Source organism: Microcaecilia unicolor, chromosome 11 (assembly GCF_901765095.1).
Source record: "Microcaecilia unicolor chromosome 11, aMicUni1.1, whole genome shotgun sequence".
Lineage (NCBI taxonomy): Eukaryota > Metazoa > Chordata > Amphibia > Gymnophiona > Siphonopidae > Microcaecilia > Microcaecilia unicolor.
Genome location: NC_044041.1, coordinates 88618452 through 88636667, shown reverse-complemented (window position 1 = coordinate 88636667; position 18216 = coordinate 88618452). Strand labels below are relative to the sequence as shown.

The 18216-nt window shown below is 44.2% G+C and overlaps 1 protein-coding gene across 2 annotated transcripts in view; it reads left to right on the top strand.

Annotated features, from left to right (window-relative positions):
- CRTC1 (CREB regulated transcription coactivator 1) overlaps positions 1-18216 on the top strand; it is a 253322-nt gene that overhangs the window by 100057 nt on the left and 135049 nt on the right. For both annotated transcript variants that reach the window (XM_030217332.1, XM_030217331.1), the window contains exon 2: positions 9568-9684. In XM_030217332.1, the coding sequence (XP_030073192.1) occupies positions 9568-9684 (117 nt within the window). The remainder of the gene's footprint in view (positions 1-9567; positions 9685-18216) is intronic.

Sequence of the window (18216 nt, the reverse complement as noted above, 5' to 3'; positions counted from 1 at the left end):
CTCCAGGTGTACCAATGCCTTCTGCACCTTTCAATGATGGGGTCTCGGTTCAGTCCTTGAGTTTCATAATAGCAGAGCTCCTTTCCAGGTTCCATGAGGAGTGGACCAAAATTACTTCAGACCAATGTGTCTTGGAAATACTAAAGCGAGGTTACAAACTGGAGTTCTCCCATTCCACAGCAGATTTCTTTTTCTTGGAATCTCCATGTAAGCTCCAGTCCACATACCAAGCAGTTCAAGCCACCTTGCAAATGCTTCTTCATTTAGGCACAGTTGAGACTATCCACTGTTGCAATTGAGGAACGGGAAATTATTCCATTTACTTTGTAGTTCCAAAGAAGGGAGCTTCCTTCCTCTTGAGTTTGGACTTCAAAAGAGTCAGTGTGTTAAAAGTTCCACATTTCACAATGGGAACATTGCAGTCTGTAATAGTTTCAGTCCAGCAGGGAGAGTTTCTAACCTCCCTGTATCTCAAGGAAGCATACTTTCATATTCCCATTTCACCTTCCCCCAGAAGGTTTGTGATTTGCAATCCTTGGAGAACATTATCATTTATGACCATGTCATTCAACCTTTCCACATCACCAAGGACATTTTTTCTAGGTCATGGTAGTAGTGGCAGCCTTCCTTCTCAAGGATGGATTGCAGGTTCATTCATACCTCGTGATTAGCTGTTTTGTGACTCTTCCTTTCAAGAGAGTCAGCAAGTTTCATCTAAGATAGCTGCTGTTCTTCAGTCCTCAGGATTGGTATTCAATTTCACCAAGAGACAGTTGTTTCCAACACAAATCTTGGCATATCTGGGAGCGATATTCGACATAGGCTTAGGGAAGACATTTCTTCCTGTTGCTCATCAGCAAAAGATTCACACCTAAGTCAGGTTCTGCTTTCCATACCAGATCTTGGGGTCTGGGATTATGTGCAAGTTCTGGGTGCAATGGCCTCTATCTTTGATATTCTTCCATGGGCCAGATTCCACATTAGACCACTTCAAGGGTTCCTTCTCAGCTGTTTCTCTCCATCTCCAAACTCAGCTTGAACTGGTGGATTCAGCGCAGCCTTCCTCTGACATTTCAGAAGTTCTCTCTCTCTCTGCCGGCAGCTCGTATGCTGCTCGGGCGTGCTTTAGCTGGGTGCACAGATTTCAGATTCCTTCCAGAAGTCCAAAAGTCAACCTCCTCCTGAATTGCCAGATGTGGAGACTAGGCTGGTATTTTTGGCAGATTCCTTGTATGATTTGATTTGGGTGTTGACCAAGCAGATGTCTTTGGTGGTCACACCCTGTTGTTTGCTGCAGCAGCTGGTTAACTGGTGAGGATTTAGCGAAGTTGGTGAAAGATCTGGATGACTCAAAGACTCAGCATCTTCCCAAGGACATGTCTAAATGTTCTTTCCGGACTTGTGCCGGAGGGAGGTCTGCCGGACCTCCAGCCCCCGTTTCGCTTGGCTCAGGCGGGGGTAGTTGGGGTCTAGTGGTCCCATGGACCTCCAACCCCTGTGTTTGAAGTCTGGGCTTTTGACAGCCCAGACCTGTCAAACAAGTGTAGCAGGATTGTCAAGAGCGGGAGGATTGTGCCAGAGCACATTCTCGGGTACAATTCTCCCGCATTTCTACCCCATGATCAAAAAGAACCGCGTGCTTAAATTTGCATGCAATTATCTCTGATCATAGGTGCGGTAAAGCCCCTTGCTGTTTCAGTGCTGTTTTTAGAGCGCTGTTTGGAGCAGCGCGGGGCTTTTGATCATCTGCCCATCATTGCCGGAGGATATATTTATAGCAGTTAGCATATCTGGGTTTTAAAAAGGTTTGAACAAGTTCCTGGAGGAAAAGTCTATAGTCTGCTATTCAGAGAAACATGGGGGAAGCCACTTCTTGCCCTAGATCGAATCTTGCTGCAGTTTGGGATTCTGCCAGGTGCTTGTGACCTGTATTGGCCACTGTTAGAAGCAGGATACTGGTCTAGATGGACCATCGGTTTGACCCGGTATGGCTAATCTTATGTTTTTATGTTATTATGAGTTTAGCTTTCAAAAGCTAGTCGTAGATAATTGAGTGAATTCAATGAAAAGGTATCGCCTCCCACCCAGCATGTTGACCCCCTTCAATGAAATAAAACTTAAAAAAATAAAAAAATGTAAATGAATGGAGCAGTAGGAGTAGCTAGTGAGGTTTGCAGAAGGAATCCTCTGGTAACAATTTTGCAATGTTGGTGAAAAAAGTACCTTGTCTCTCTTCCCCCCACCCCTACCCACATGACTGCAGTGCTAATGAGTATTGATTGTACTGTAGGACCACCTAGTTAAGCTTAAATCAATGTTTCTATATGTAGCTATGTCATTTGATGTATTTTAATAAGCAACATATATGGTGTTTGCTGCATGCAATTATTAGTTAACAATTGAAGGTCTTGTTTCCAAAATCTTAATTTTGTATAGACAAAGGATATTATGATCTACCACTGTAATTAATTGTTGAGATGAAAACTGTGTGTGTCATTTACTTGTAGCCAAGTTTAAAGTAAGGGTTGTTTCCAAAATCAGCTAAGTCCTGGCGTACGTTAATTCCAAAGCCAGTTAATTTTTGTACATTCTATGGCCATAACATACCAGGTAGCATGGCATGCAGCAGTCAGTAATGTGGTATGTGGTAGTGATACTTGGATAAACAGGCTGCAGAAAAATGTTTTGCAATTTTAATCTTCAGTATTTTTAATAATGTACCTAACATGTTATGGGTTCCTTTTACAAAGCTGCAGTAGTGATTACCACACATCGAATGCTACAAAGCCCATAGGAATTGAATGGGCTTTGTCGCATTTGGTGCGCTGCTAATCACTAGCATGGCTTTGCAAAAGGAGCCCTATATGATTTAGTTTCAAGATCTGTGATAAGACTGGCATAGAATGAAATTAATAGGTTTCTCTAAAATTCAACATTTTGTTAAACATATATAACACACAACTCATGCAAGTTTTTAAACAACACATAATTATCATGTTTTAGCTTTTTGGATGTATATTTACTCCACCTCTTGTGGAAAATGAAGAATATTTGTTTACATGAAAAAATTAAATTCTCTCTGATGCAACTAAAATAGATGTGGCAAGTTTTAGAAATAAGCTCTTGAATTGATCTGAGACACTGTTTCTCTTGGGGTGGTGGAAATGGAATCCCCCAAAAAGATGCTGCTGAAACAAACTAAGAACATATATCTTAAAAACTTTTAATGTTTAATAGCTCTTTTTCCCTTCCTTTCTTCGAGTACATCTGTGTATGGCTTATATCAGGGCTCAACAAATCCAGGGTTCCTTGTTGACTGGGATTTTGTACCCTCAGTGTTTTGTTAAAGGGTGAATTTGCTGTTGGCAAAAATGAGCACAGTTCTACATTTGCACACATGGTTCTTAGTAGGTTTAAACTGCATGGTGCAGGGACTCTACATGCAGTGCTAACCTCATAAGATTGGAGACTCTGTGACTGTAGTGCTGGAGCTCCCTCACTGTGGTTTAAACTTGAGCACTGCATGAAGAAGCATATCCACGCAATCTCTAGTCATGCCTTTACATTTGGCTGGAAGGATATTTGAGTAGTACCTAGTCCCTGCTTTTTAAAATCCATTCTCATAGACTGTATTGATGCTTACATGGAATGAATAGAGTTTGGATCTTTTCGGCAACCTGTTCTGTAGTGTCTTGGATTCAGACTTCTGGCAGGCAGTACAAGCTGTTGCATGACATCTATTTGTATAAATATCAATAAATCTACTTTCAGATCTTGTATTTTACATGTTTAACTGACTCTTACTACTACTACTACAAATCATTTCTACAGTGCTACCAGTCGTACGCAGCGCTTCACAATTGAACATGAAGAAAAGGCAGTCCCTGCTCAAAAGATCTTACAATCTAAATCAGGACAGACAGACAGGACAAATAAGGGATAAGGGTAGGACAGACAGACAGGACACATAGGGAAAAGGGGACTATTGAAGAGAGGAAGACAAAAGGTTACGAGCAGGTGACAGGTTAGGAATTAAAAGCAGCATCAAACAGGTAAGCCTTTAGCCCGGATTTGAAGGCGGCCAGGGATGGAGCTTGACGTAATGGCTCAGGAAGACTCTTCTGTAATGGTGCATTTCTTTACCTATTTTGTAGTGCTATTGTAACTTGCTAAAAGTGTTCCCCATTTGGGCTGGCTACAGTGATCGGTGTCAGGAAAAATCAACGCTGTTCTATAAAGGGCACTCCGGGATGAGTGCCCTTTATAGAATAGCACCTAGCAAAGATTCTTGTGCCCAACTTTGGGCGCAAGATTTATGCTAACTGAAACCTGGTGTAATTCCTGATGTGCAACTTGGGGGTGCATCCTCCAAATTCCATAACACTGCGCACAATTAATTGGCATGCCCCAATCCACCCATGCCCCTCCCATTGACACACCCCTTTTGCGAGAGGGGTACAGATCATTATAGAATCACGCAGATCCAAATTGGTGTCCATTAACATCAATAATTGTTTGCCAATTGATTAATGGCTTGTTAAGTAGTTTATTTGCATGTGGAGCTCAGTATCGCACGCAAGAGGGTCCAAATTTGGGCACCAGTTATAAAATCTGGGGAGTTGAGTCTATGGTGAAAGACTACATCTGATCAATTCAGTTGCCTTACAGTACAAATGTGATTACATTTATGTGTGTGTGTGTGTGTGTGTTGTTTTCCACATTTGTTTACATGTATGCGTGTATATCAAGTTTCAAGTTTATTATGCTATATACGTGTGTTTGTACATATGTATATTTATTAGGGCTGTACATTTAATGCGCTAATAACGCAATTAACCCGTTAAATGGTTAACATGGATTAAAAATTTTAATGCACGTTAACTGCAGGGCTCCCTTCCCCACCCGCAAGCATTCAAAAAATAAACTGGGGATCACCAGAATTGCAGGGACCGGCTGCTAGAAAAAGGCAGTTGCCGGCGGACGTGTGGAGGGATGAAGAAGGGCCGTGCACCTGCAACCCAGAAGTGACCGCAGAGGCACAAGCCCATGGCGCTTTGGGACCGGTGCAACTTGCAAGACAGGCGAAGCTCTGGTAGCAGCGTTGGGGCTCAGAAGAGGTGTTCCGCATTCTTTCACTCTTCTGCTGCCTCTACCTGCTCTTTCCATTCCTCTAACCTTGCCTTTAATGCTGAAGGCAGACTGCTTCTCTCATCCACCCAAGCCTCTCTCCGTAGTGTCCTTCCTCTTAACTTCCGTAAACTACTAAAGACCCATCTCTTCGACAAGATATACCACAAAGATCAAATCATGTGAAACTCATACATATACCCAGAAATGTTATTAATGCATTCTATTATATTATTGTCATGTATTCCATCACCAAGCAATCCAACATCCTTCTGTAACACCAAATGTATATTCTCTTCTCATTTCCATTATCCATGATGTTTTGTAAGCCACATTGCGCCTGCAAAGAGGTGGGAAAATGTGGGATACAAGTGCAATAAATAAATAAATAAGTAAATAAGTACACAAGTTTTGCCAAACTGGGACAGACCAAAGGTCCATCAAGCCCAGCATCCTGTTTCCAACAGTGGGCAATCCAGGTCACAAATACCTGGCAGGATCCCGAAAAAGTTCAATAAATTTTATGCTGCTTATCCCAGAAATAGCAGTGGATTTTCCCCAAGTCAATTTAATAATGGTCTGTGGACTTTTCCTTTAGGAAGCCGTCCAGACCCCTTTTAAACCTTCAAAGCTAACTGCCTTTACCACATTCTCTGGCAATGAATTCCAGAGTTTAATTTGCATGTTGAGGGAAGAAATGTTTTCTCTGATTCGTATTAAATTTACCACTGACAGAACTTCCTGTTTTCGGGGATGCTACAGAGAGAGGCTTGGTTGGATGAGAGAAGCAGCCTGCCTTCAGCATTAAAGGCAAGGTCAGAGGAATGAGAGGAGCAGGTAGAGGCAGCTTTGAGGAGAGAGAGAAAGAGATGTGGGTTGTGTGGGGATGGAGAGGAGAGCAGGAAGGGATAGATGTGGACTAGGGGTGTGTGTGCTTGAGAAGGGTTAGTTACGGACTGCGGGGGGGGGGGGGGGCTTCAGAGGGATAAATGCAGGCAGCAGGGGGGGGTGCTTAAGAGGGATAAATGCGGACAGTGGGGGGGAGGGGTGGGATGATGCTTCAGAGGGATAGATGCCAGTAGGCGATGGAAACAACAAAGAAGTGAGATGGTGCCCATGGACTTGAGGGGAAAAATAGTACCCTTGGGATGGAGGGAAAGGAAGAGATGGTACCCATGGAGAGGAGGGAGAAGAAGAAAGAGATGGTGCCCATGGAGGGGAGGGGAGGGGAGAGAGAAGGGAGGAGATGGTACTCATGGAAGGGAGGGGAGGAGATTGGAGAACATGGTGCCCGTGGAGAGAAAATGGATGGGAGGAGATGGTGTCCGGGAAGCGAAGAGATGGAAACTAGATAGATTTGAGGAGCAAGAAAAATGGAAGAAAGTTGAATGTGAAAGATAGATATAGAGCTGGAAGGAAAAACCCCCCCGAAAATGGTGAATAGACAGTAGGTCCAGGAAACAGAGTTCAAAGCACAGGGAAGCAGAACCAGAGACAGTGAACAAGATAATTCGTAAGATAAAAATCACCAGACAAAGATGAGAGAAATTATTTTTATTTGTAGTTTAGTAATTGAAATATGCCAGTTTTGAGAACTTACATCTGCTGTCTATATATTGCACTGTACAGAAGGAAACGTGAGGGGGCCGCTTAATGTGACCAAGCATGTAATTAAAAAATGTAATCATGGTTAATTGTGCAGTTAAAACTTATCGATGGACAGCCCTAATATTTATTTATAATATGTTTTTTTTTATCAAGCATGCAAGTTGTTAACTAGACAGAAGTGAGGTTTCCGTTGTTTTACTGGTTTCTAAATGGAAGTGGATCAATTTGAAGTTCTGTGGGGACTGGAGAAATATGCTTGCCAAGTGCTTTGCTTTTTATTTATTTAATTTTTAAACAATGGATAAGGAGCCCAACAATGGTGCTTACGAATTTGTATTAAACCAGATGCTCACTTCCCTGAACTCCTGCTAATGTTGCAATATTGTGTCAAGAAATTCCTGGAATAATTTTCTATGTAAAGCAGTCCATTCAGGGGCGTAGCCACGGGCGGGCCTGGATGGGCCCAGGCCCAGCCACTTTTGCTCCAGGCCCGCCCACCCTAACTAGCCCCAACCCAACAACATCCAAAACTCATTTTACTAACCTGACTGAAGTCGTGACTGCAGAAGCAGAGTACAGCCGGCTCAGCCTTCCCATTCTCTCTCAGCTGTGGTCCCGCCCTCATTTCCTGTTTACGCAAGGGCGGGACGATGAGAGAGAAGGGGAAGGCTAAGCTGGCTGTACTCTGCTTCTTTTGCAGTCACGACTTCAGTCAGGTTAGTAAAATGAGTTTTAAGCTATGGCTGGGCGGCAGGAAAGCAAGGAGGGCTGTTGAGGGAGAAGAGGTCGGGTAGGGGGGTTGGAACTGGAACTCGGGGGCAGGTGGGGTTTGGGGCGTCACTGGACATGGAGGGGAGGGCAGAGGAGCATCGCTGGACATGGAGGGAAGGGCAGGAGAGAGAGGAGAAATCGCTGGGCATGGAGGGGAGGGCAGAGGAGAATCGCTGGGCATGGAGGGGAGGGCAGAGGAGAATCGCTGGACATGGATGGGAGGGAGAGGAGAATTGCTGGATATGGATGGGGGCAGAGGGCAGAGGACAGTTGCTGGACATGGATGGAGGGGAGGGCAGGGGAGAGAGGACAGTTGCTGGACATTGATGCAGGGGAGGGCAGGAGAAATGCTGGACATGGATGGAGGGGAGGGAAGACAGGAGGAGATGCACATGGATGGAGGGGAGAGAGGAGAAATACTGGACATGGATGGAGGGAAGAGAGGAAGTGAGATGAACATGGATGGCGGGGCGGAGAGAGAGGAAAAATGGTGGACATGGATGGAGGCGAGGGAAGAGAGAGAGAGGAAGGAGATGCATATGGATGGAGGGGAGTGAAGAAAGAGGAAGGAGATGCATACTGACAGATGAGGGAAAGGGAAAAGAAGAGAAAAACTACACATGGATGGAGAAAATAGATGCTGGATGGAAAGAGGGAAGAGAGGGGGCAGACGCTGGATGGAAAGGGGAGAGAGAGGGGGTAGACGCTGGATGGAAAGGGGGAAGAGAGGGGGCAGATGCTGGAAGGAAAGGGGAGAGAGGGGAATGCTGGATGGGGGGTTAGACTGTTCACTGCCTAGGGCAAAAAAAAAAAGATGTATTTAGTCATTAAATATATCTCTTTTGCCCTGGCCTAGGCAATGAGGAGCCCATCCCCACCCAGTAAGTATGTGGTTTATGTTGATGCAGGGCAGCTGTTGGGTAGAATACTTAGAAATCCATCATAAAGTGCATTAGTTTGTATTTTAGACCTTTGCAGTTAGGGAAGTGTAGATTGAGGAATGTGCGGGATGATCTTTTGGCATTCCTGGGTGGTAGGTCTATAAAGTCTGACATGTAGGCTGGTGCTTCTCCGTGAATGATTTTGTGGACTACAGAGCATATTTTGAACATGATGCGTTCTTTAAATGGGAGCCAATGCAGTTTTTCTCATAGAGGTTTCGCACTTCCATATTTTGTTTTACCAAATATGAGTCTAGCTGCAGTGTTCTGGGCTGTTTGAAGTTTCTTGATTATTTGCTCTTTGCAGCCGGCGTATAGCGCATTGCAGTAGTCTAGGTGACTGAGCACCATTGATTGTACTAGATTATGGAAAACAGTCCTTGGGAAGAAAGGTCTTACTCTTTTTAATTTCCACATTGAATGGAACATCATCTTGGTTGTGTTTTTCATGTGGCTCTCGGGTGTTAGGTGTCGATCGATGGTAACTCCAAGAATTTTTAGGGTGTCCAAAATAGGAAGGTTCAGATTTGGTGTGTTAATGGCGGTGAATTTGTTCTTGTTATGTTGAGAGGTAAATATTAGGCATTGGGTTTTTTCTGCATTACGTTTCAGCCGAAATGCGTCCGCCCATGAATACATGATCTGGAGACTTTGGTTGATGTCATTGGAGATTTCCGTTAGGTCTTGTTTACAAGAAATATTTAAGAACAGGGGGAATTGCTCGGAGCCTGTGCTGTATTTCTAAGTTTTAAGATATATATTTTAATTAATTCTCCACCAATTACCTATATGGTAATAAGATTTACAATTGCAAGAATAAAGATGAATTAAATATTATATTTTTGTTGAATTATATTAAACTGTACTGCATAAGATTTAAAAACTTGTGCTCAAAGCATGGCACTAAGTTTTAAAAGTGACCATGTGCTATCAGAACATAAAAGGACCATATAATTAGCTTCAAAATATATATATATATTTAGTGCCCACCCATATTAGTTCTGGGCTCAGCCAAAATGTCAGGTCTGGCTACGCCACTGAGTCCATTTGTTGTATTTGGGTGAAATAAACGTAAAAGCATTTTCCATTTGACTGTATAAATTATTTCTTCTCACTTCAGTTACAGCTGCAGAAGACACAATATTTACAGCTGGGACAAAGCCGTGGCCAGTACTATGGAGGATCTCTGCCAAATGTGAATCAGATTGGTAACAGTGCCATTGACCTGCCCTTCCAGGTAAGTACACATATTCTTTTAATACTATTCTTATTGTGAAATGTTTTTTATTTTTTTTTTTAAATCACTGTTAGCAATAAATTGTAATCATCTTAATTTTTTTCCATTACTCTTCTGAAAATATGCTTAGTTGTTCCATCACGTCACTTATACTGAAATAAGCATATAGACTTCGATTGTGGAGGATGTACTGAATTGATTTCTTAGGAACTTAAGGAAATTCTTGAAGGAGGAGAAGATGGCATTCTTGAATTATCTGTCCTAGTCATCCACTCCTTCATGTCTGCCCACTCACCAGCCGATTGGTGACTGGCAGAGATATGAGGTGCTTATCTGCAGAGTGTTACTACTATTAATAAAACATTGAACATGGAGATGTGAGCTAGCTTGGTCTTACAGTCCTGCGGCAGCCACAATACCTCCTGCAGGTTTGAAAAGGAAGACGCCTCTTAGTGTGACATCACTGGCCATCATATTCTGAAAAGAAAAAACCTTTTCAGCTGCCTGTTTGGTGGAGAGGGGGGAGAGAGCAGGGATATGCAAATTGGAATTTCATGAACATTTTGAGGATTGTCATTCACCTTGAACTTGCCACTTAGAAGTGTTTGGAGATCTACTGTTGATATTTATATCTTACCCGAGATTGTATGGATTATATGTAACACACAATTTGGTGTACTAGTCATCAGTGTATGTTTTTAAAATTGCTTTCCATAGGAGATACTGCAAACCTTACAATTTTTCAGTGTATCTTAGTTTTTCATTAGTTTAGATCTACTTATATTTCCTAAAAAGCTTGACACTTGAGTAGCCTCAAATGTGGAGAGCTGTGTTAGTGAGGAATTCCTTAGCATCCGCAGCAGATGAATCCAGAGATTTGTGGGTTGTGTCCATCTACCAGCAGGTGGAGATAGCGCTAAATTGCACCTCCTAGGATGGAATGCTCCTTGTTCAGTAAGTATTCTCTATCTCCAGCAGGCAGATGGATGATCTCTCCACAAGCTCCTGGTGTCATCTGGTGCAGCTCCTATTCTGGGCCTCCTGGTTTAGTTGAGCTGTGGTGTGTGCGGCTGAGTGGTGCTGTCTTTAGGGGCTACACCTGGTCACCTCATGTCCCCCCCCTACCTTTCTGCCTTCTCCTGCCCTTCTCCATTTTTCTCCAAGAGGTGGCTATCCAGCTACAAAAAAAAAAAAAAAGAACCCAGTTAGAGCCAGATGGTTTAGCCCTGCTGACTTGGACTTTCGCCTGGGTTCAGGAGAGATACTGGTGACCCCAGTATCAGGGCTATGAATGGAGAAGATGGATATCTGTCTGTGCTGTTACAGGGCTGCTGTTGGTGCTCTGAGTGAGTCTATTCTTTGTTGTGGGTATATACTTCTTCCCGAGGTTTCGTGTTTTGATGGCAATTGCTGCAGTAGTGTGTACCCACTGTTGCCGCTATGGCCACAGCACATGGTGGGAATGCCTTTCTCAGCCGTTGGGGCGGTACTCATAGCTGAGTACCACGACACCGCTTATGTGGGCCTTGCTCCTTTTTGTTGCTGCCCACGCAATGGGCTTTGGTGGCCATTTTAGGGCGCCCGAGCAAGGCATAGCAGCACAGAGTGCTACTTTTCCCGTGGTGGATATTCCTGCACTTCTCAGAGGATGGGAGTTACTCTGGGAGAAATCCGATTGTGTTAGCGCTGAGGAACCGCTTCTGCAGTTAGCTGAGAGCTGACTGGTTAGCACTCCAGTACTAGAGCGATGGGATTTCGCATATGGCTCCTACATTAGTTTCCTGGACCCTTGTTATCCTCTCCAGGGTTACCTTGTTCTGTATCTGCTCTTGGGCTATATATTGGAACCCTGCAGTCTCTACTTCTTACGTTGTACTTCACCTCACGTTGTATGAAAGACAGTGACTGCACTCTGTCTGTGGCAGGTAGGTGACACTATGGCAGTGTCACATGTATCCCTTTCCATTTCTCTTGGAAGGTCACCGCCGGTTTTAAGGGCCGTGTCTGAAATTGGTTTGGTGGTGGCTGCGGGACCAGCTGGAGCTTGTCGCGGGATGTTTCTTCTGGGATTCCTGGGCCAGGATTCTGTTTTTTTTCTGGGGACCTGTTAATTGGCGTCCTGGTGGAGCTCAGATGATGTTTTCCAGAGTGCCCCGACTGCAGTGTTCATTACTGCAATGTGTGGAGAAGCGTCCAATCTGTCCTTCTCTAGCTGGATTCCGCTTTACCCAATGGAACATGGAAGCTCATGATGTGGTATGAAATTCCGGCTGTGACCATGGCTGCGGGGTTGAGCGGGGGTTGCAGTTTCCTCTGGTTCAGTGATTTCGGCAGGGGCAGGATCCTTCGGTGGCCAGGGTCTTGCATAAAGAAGACTTACAGGAATTAATTGCTTTGGTAGCAGACACTTTGAAGAGGAGCAGGAACCGGCTTTTCACTGCATAGTGGAACCTTTGGTCAAAGGGGTGTGTAAATCCAGTAGGTCGTTCCCTGTGGATCAAGATATCAGGAACATAGTGCAGGCACACTGGAATGTTCTGACGCTCCTTTCCGGCTGACTCGTTCTATGGTGCGCCTATATCCGGTTCCTGACCAGGACAAGGATTGGCTAAAGCCTCCGGTAGTAGATGCGGTGGTATCAGCAGTGCCTAAGAAGAATATGGTGCCCTTAAGGACCTGCAGGACTGGCAGATAGAGACACTTTTGAAGCATGCCTTTGATGTTTCAGACTTGGCGGTTCAGGCAGCCTTCTTGGGGGCTCCCATGACCCAGGCATGTTTCCGGTGGTTGGAGTATTGAATAGAGAGAAGGATGATTTCTCTCTTATTGATCAAGATGTAGCAAAGATTGAGATGGCTTCAGCCTTTCTGTTTGATGCCATTATTTGCTTCAGGCATCTGTGAAATCCATGGCCCTGGGAGTGTTAGCCCACAGGACTCTTTAGCTCAGAGGTTGGTCTGCGGATGCAGCTTCAAAGTCCAAACTGAGCAAGTTTCCCTTTTGGGGGTCTGTCTTGTTTGGAGATGATTTGAACAAACTTGTTAAAAGTTTAGGGGATACCAAATTGCCTAGACTTCCAGAGGATCGTCCATGGATGGCTGGCCAGGGGTTTGCTTTAGTACGAGGTTGGGGGCGTGTGCTCGGCGTTTCTGCACAGGGAGAGGGACTTGTTATTTTCAGCAAAATCGGGGGGGGGGGGGGGGGAGGCAGGGATGGTCACTTCTTTTCCCAATCTTCCAGTCATGCAGCACAATGAAGATTTGCGGGTCCAGCCTCCAGTACTAGTTGGAGGTCACTTGAAGGAGTTTTACTGGAGTTGGGCCCAGATTATATTAGATCAATGGGTTCTTGAAATTATTTGGGATGGTTACGCCTTCTAGTTTGCTCATCTGCTGCCAGATGTTTTTATAGAGTCCCCCTGTCGGTCTTGGGTAAAGGCTCAAGCAGAAAGAGACACTGGCCAGATTAATCGTGTTGTGAGCAGTCTGTTCAGTACCGGTTCAGGAGCAGGGCAAGGGCAGATATTCCATCTAATTTGTGGTCCCGAAGAAGGAAGGTTCTTTCGTCCAATTCTGGATCTCTTCGCGTGGCTCTGTTCTGAATGGAGACCCCACAGTCACTCATAGGGGCTGTCCACTCGGGAGAGTTTGTTACTGCACTCGATCTTTCATCTTCTATAGCTACCCTTTTTCGGTCCTCAGGATTGATATTTAATTTACCAAGAATCAATTGTTTCCAACACAAGTCTTGGGGTATTGTGGAGTAATACTCAACATGGCCTTGAAGAATCCATTTTTTCTGGGGGCTAATCAGCAAGCTTCACACCGCAGTTCGGGGTGGCCTTTCCGGCCTAGCCCTCGAGTCTGGTCATGTGTTCACACTCTGGATGACGTGATGTCTATCTTGGACAATCTTCCTGGTGCCAGGTTCTGCATCAGATTCCTTTGAGGTTTCTTGTTAATCTGTCTCTCTTGGACCCTCTAGGTCACCTCAGCCATAGCTGATGGTTCCAGTGCCATTTTCCTGTGACTTTTCAGACGTTCTCTCTCTCTTCACAAATCTAGGCAGCTGCTATGCTGGGACTTGGCTGGGTGCAGCAGATTTCAGTTCATTCCAGGAGTTCAGTAGTCTATATTTCCTGAATGGTCAGTTACGGATCTATTCTGGCATATTTAGTGAGTTCCTGGGTTTGTCTAGATTTAGGTATCTCCTGAATTGATGTTTTGGGCAGTCATGACCTGGCATTTCCTAGGTTTGCAACACCGGGTGGCTGGTCCACCATAGCACAGTAGTTGGATCAGCCCACAGTTTGGGGCGGACTTTGCATATTTGATGCGAGCCCCCAGTGACGCAAAACACCGTGTCTTCCTGGGAACAGGTCTGCATTTTCCTTACGTTTGGTTCACCCTCACCCATGTTTTGTCGATACAAGGTGATATCATTCAAGGCACCCTAGTTTAGTCACTGCTCTGTGTCTCAGCCCTTGCAGGGATTTGGAATCCCAGGCTTAGTCCTGTCAAGATTTCATGGATTCCACTACTAGGGTGCAGATACCCTTTAATCTCTCTTGCCCCTTGAATTTACAGCTCGTTGGATGTTTGCTGTGTACGTCTCTGCTATTGAACAGTGTTCAATGAGCTCCATTGGCCGAATCACTGTTTACTTACTTGCTCGGAACCCTGGCAAGTGCTGTGGCTTCCACAGCAATACTAGCTTGCTGGCTTGAGGAGACTTCTGTGTCCACATTGTTCTAGTGGGTAAGCTGTTTTGGATGGGCTCCAGGAGTTTTCGGGCCGAGCAGTACCAACTTTCGGTGCATAAGCCTGTCTGTTTTTTCCTGGGGGACTAGGTAATGCGACAACTTGGTATTTCTTGCTTTCTACAAGTCTTACCTCTCGGATAACTCGGCTCGGTTGCCATCATATTTTGGAATATCGATGCTATTTGTGGGAGCTTTAGGTTCGCACCCTACTTCCCACAAGTCTCTGGATTCATTTGCTGCTGACGCTAAGGAATGAAAAATTGTCTTAACTGATCATTTTCTTTCCTTTAGTCGCAGCAGATGAATCCAGAGTCCCCATCCTGTGTTGTTTTTTGGCAATTCCTATCGGTGATTTCTATCGGTTGGACCATGTTTCTGCATTTTACATTTTAGGTGAACTGTTAGCTCAATTTTTTCATCTTTGACATTCTGGGTGTGTCATGTTTCCCATATGGGGAAGGAGAAATGTTCTACTTCTATTTTTTTCTGCTTTGTTATGAGAAATACTGACTGACCAAGGAGCATTCCATCCTATAAGGAGGTAGATGGACATAACCCACAAGTGTCTGGATTCATTTGCTGCAACTAAAGGAAAGAAAACTATCAGGTAAGACAAAAGTTTTATGCCACCATTGATTTAAAATCTCTTATACAGAGTTCTTTATCATTTGCTGAATATCTTCCTTCTGACAAAGAAGAAAAGTTCCAAACACTTCACAAAAAGCTCCTTGCCTGTTGTAAATATCTTGCTAGACAGGCTTCAATGCCTTCGACATCTCTTCCTTCATCTCTGCTCTAGCAATAGCAGTACGCTGCTTGTCTTGGATCAGAGTCTCAGACCTTGAATCTGCTGTCCAGGAGCGCCTTGCAGATGTTTCTTGTAGTGGAGACAACTTGTTTGGGGACAAGGTTGAGGAAGTGGATGATCTAATCAAAAAACATAGATACAATAAAAACATTATCTAGGCCACAGACTACCACACCTTCCTCTTCTACTAGAAGGTTTTATGTTTCAACAATTTTTATTATTATGAAGAAGTCAACATAATACAATAGTAAATTCTGGTGTGGAGTATATACAGTTGCTTTCAACTTCATTTACTCTGCTGTAGTACAAAATCATCAACTAATATCCCTCAAAATGATATTATCCCTCGACTACTCCACCCTCTTACCCGCTGATCCCGCCCCCTTTGCCCAACCCCCCCATCCCTTCCCCCTTACCCAACCCCCCCATCCCTTTCCCCTTACTTCCCATCCTTCCTGCCCTCCCAATTAACCCATGTCATACACAAGACATTTCTATTATCATACAGTATCTTCTCATAAGGTATTTACTAGAAGGTTTTAAAAAGAGGTTATAGATGTCTAATTATCCTTCTAGGCATCATTATACCCCTACATCTCCTTCACCTCAGCGTTCTACACCTCAACTATCCCATCCGAGGCAGCAGTGTGGACAGAATAAATATAGTGCTTTATATGTAAGGATGAGAGCCTTAAAAGAAATTCTCAAATGGATCGGAATCCAATGTAGTTGACATAATAAAGGCATAGCCGCCTTATATCTTGAAGCTCTACAAATTATACAAGCAGCTGTGTTTTGAATAGTTTGTAAGTGTTTCAAGTTGAATTTTGTAATGAGCGCATAACGGATCTGCATGTTGGATGCTCTACCTTCTGTGTTAACACCATTGGCTCGCCTTCACTTTCGAATTCCTCAATGGATACTTTCCTCGCAATGGACTCAAGTCATGGGGCCCCTTTCTGCCTGTTTCCAGGTGACTCCACGGCTCTGCCACTCTCTTCAGTGGTGAATGGTGTCACGCAATCTTAACTGGAGACCTCCCATTCCAACCCCTTCCACATCAGAAAGTTATTACCACAGATGCTTTAGTGACAGTGTGGGGACTGGCTCCATACACAGGGTTCTTGGTCCTCGTAAGAAGAGAGAGATCATATCAATCTCATGGAGTGGAGGAGTGGCCTAGTGGTTAGGGTGGTGGACTTTGGTCCTGAGGAACTGAGTTCGATTCCCACTTCAGGCACAGGCAGCTCCTTGTGACTCAGGGCAAGTCACTTAACCCTCCATTGCCCCATGTAAGTCACATTGAGCCTGCCATGAGTGGGAAAGCTCGGGGTACAAATGTGACAAAACAAACAAACAAAAAAAAGTAGTCTGGAACTCTCTCAAGACTTTCCAGGATTGAATTCTCAACCACAGACGATCAGGTGGTGATGTATTACCAGAACAAGCAGGGAAAGAACCACATCTTTCCTCCTCTTAGCAAGCAATCCAGATATGGACATGGGCGCTTCCTGAAACATCTTACTCAGAGCTGTTTTCTTAGCTGGAAAGCAGAATGTCCTAGCAGAGAATCTCAGCAGAGTCCTTCAACCCCACAAATAGTCTCTCAGCACCTCAGTCGTCCATCAGATATTTCAGCAGTGGGGAACACCGGAGATAGACCTGTTTGCTTCTCAGAACAACAAACTTCCCCAATTCTGTTCCAGACTCTATGCACCCAACCCCAACCACATAGCCCCAGATGGCTTCCTACTTCATTTGGGGAAAGATCTTCTCTGTGCTTTTCGCCCACTGCCCCTAATCAGGAAAACGCTTCTCAAACTCTGTTGAGACCAGGGAACCATGATTTTAGTGGCTTCTTAATGTCCTCTACAAATTTGGTTTCCTCTACTCCTAGAGTTGTCATCCAAGGAACAATTCAGTTTGGATCCTTTTCCACCCCTTGTAACTTGGGATGAAGGATCCCTTCTTCATCTGAACCCTCATTCTCTAGCCCCCACGGCATGGTACCCGATGACGTAGAATTGGGTTCTTTAAACATTCCTCATACAATCTTTCAGGTACTTCTTGCTTCCAGAAAACCCTCCACAAGAAAATGCTACTACCTGAAATAGAAAAGGTTTTCCCTGTGGTGTGCCTGCTCAACCCTATCTCATGTTCTCTACCTACTCTGATGGAATACTTCCTCCATCTTTCCAATCCTGGCCTCAAGATTAACTCAGACTGCCATCAGTGCATTTCATGCTAAACTTGATAATAGACCAATTGCAGTGCATTCCTTGATGGCTAGATTCATGAAAGGTTTACATCACACTAAACCTCCCATCAGACTGCCTCCCTAGATGAGTCCATTATAGGACTGTCTCTTAAAAGTGAATAATTTCTCCAAATGTGCCTTTGTGTCTCTGAGGGCTAGAAAAAACAGAGCTCAAATAAAAGGAGTATCTTGAGATTGGAGAAACATTTGTACAAATTTAAAGCAGTTAAAAGCATCGACATAGAAGCTTCCTTTCAGTCTCAAAGGACAGACATAAAAGGCACACCTCAAGTTCCAGAATGATCAAATCAGTCAGCTGTTAGTAAGAAAACAGGTCTGGGTCTTCTGATAAGCAATTATCCTTGGTGACAGAGTTCATCTCCTGTTACTGATAATTCTACTCTGAATTCTTCATCAAACTCAAGGCAAATGATTTCCTGGCACTGAGTCACCGCACAGAAATTCCCACCTCAGTGAATCAGTGCTTCATGCTGTACTTAATCCACAAACTAAAAAAAAAAAAAGTAATGCAAAACGAGTCAGTCCGTCCTGCCTCCAATATTGAGCCATTCTAGAGACAAATCTTCCAGGTTTCTATCACAACCACATCCAGTTATAAAGAGTTCTTTAAAGTGCTATGGATCTGATTGTCTAGGCCTTCTGCACCAGTTTCAAAATTCTCAAAGGAGAAGCAAGAACATTCTC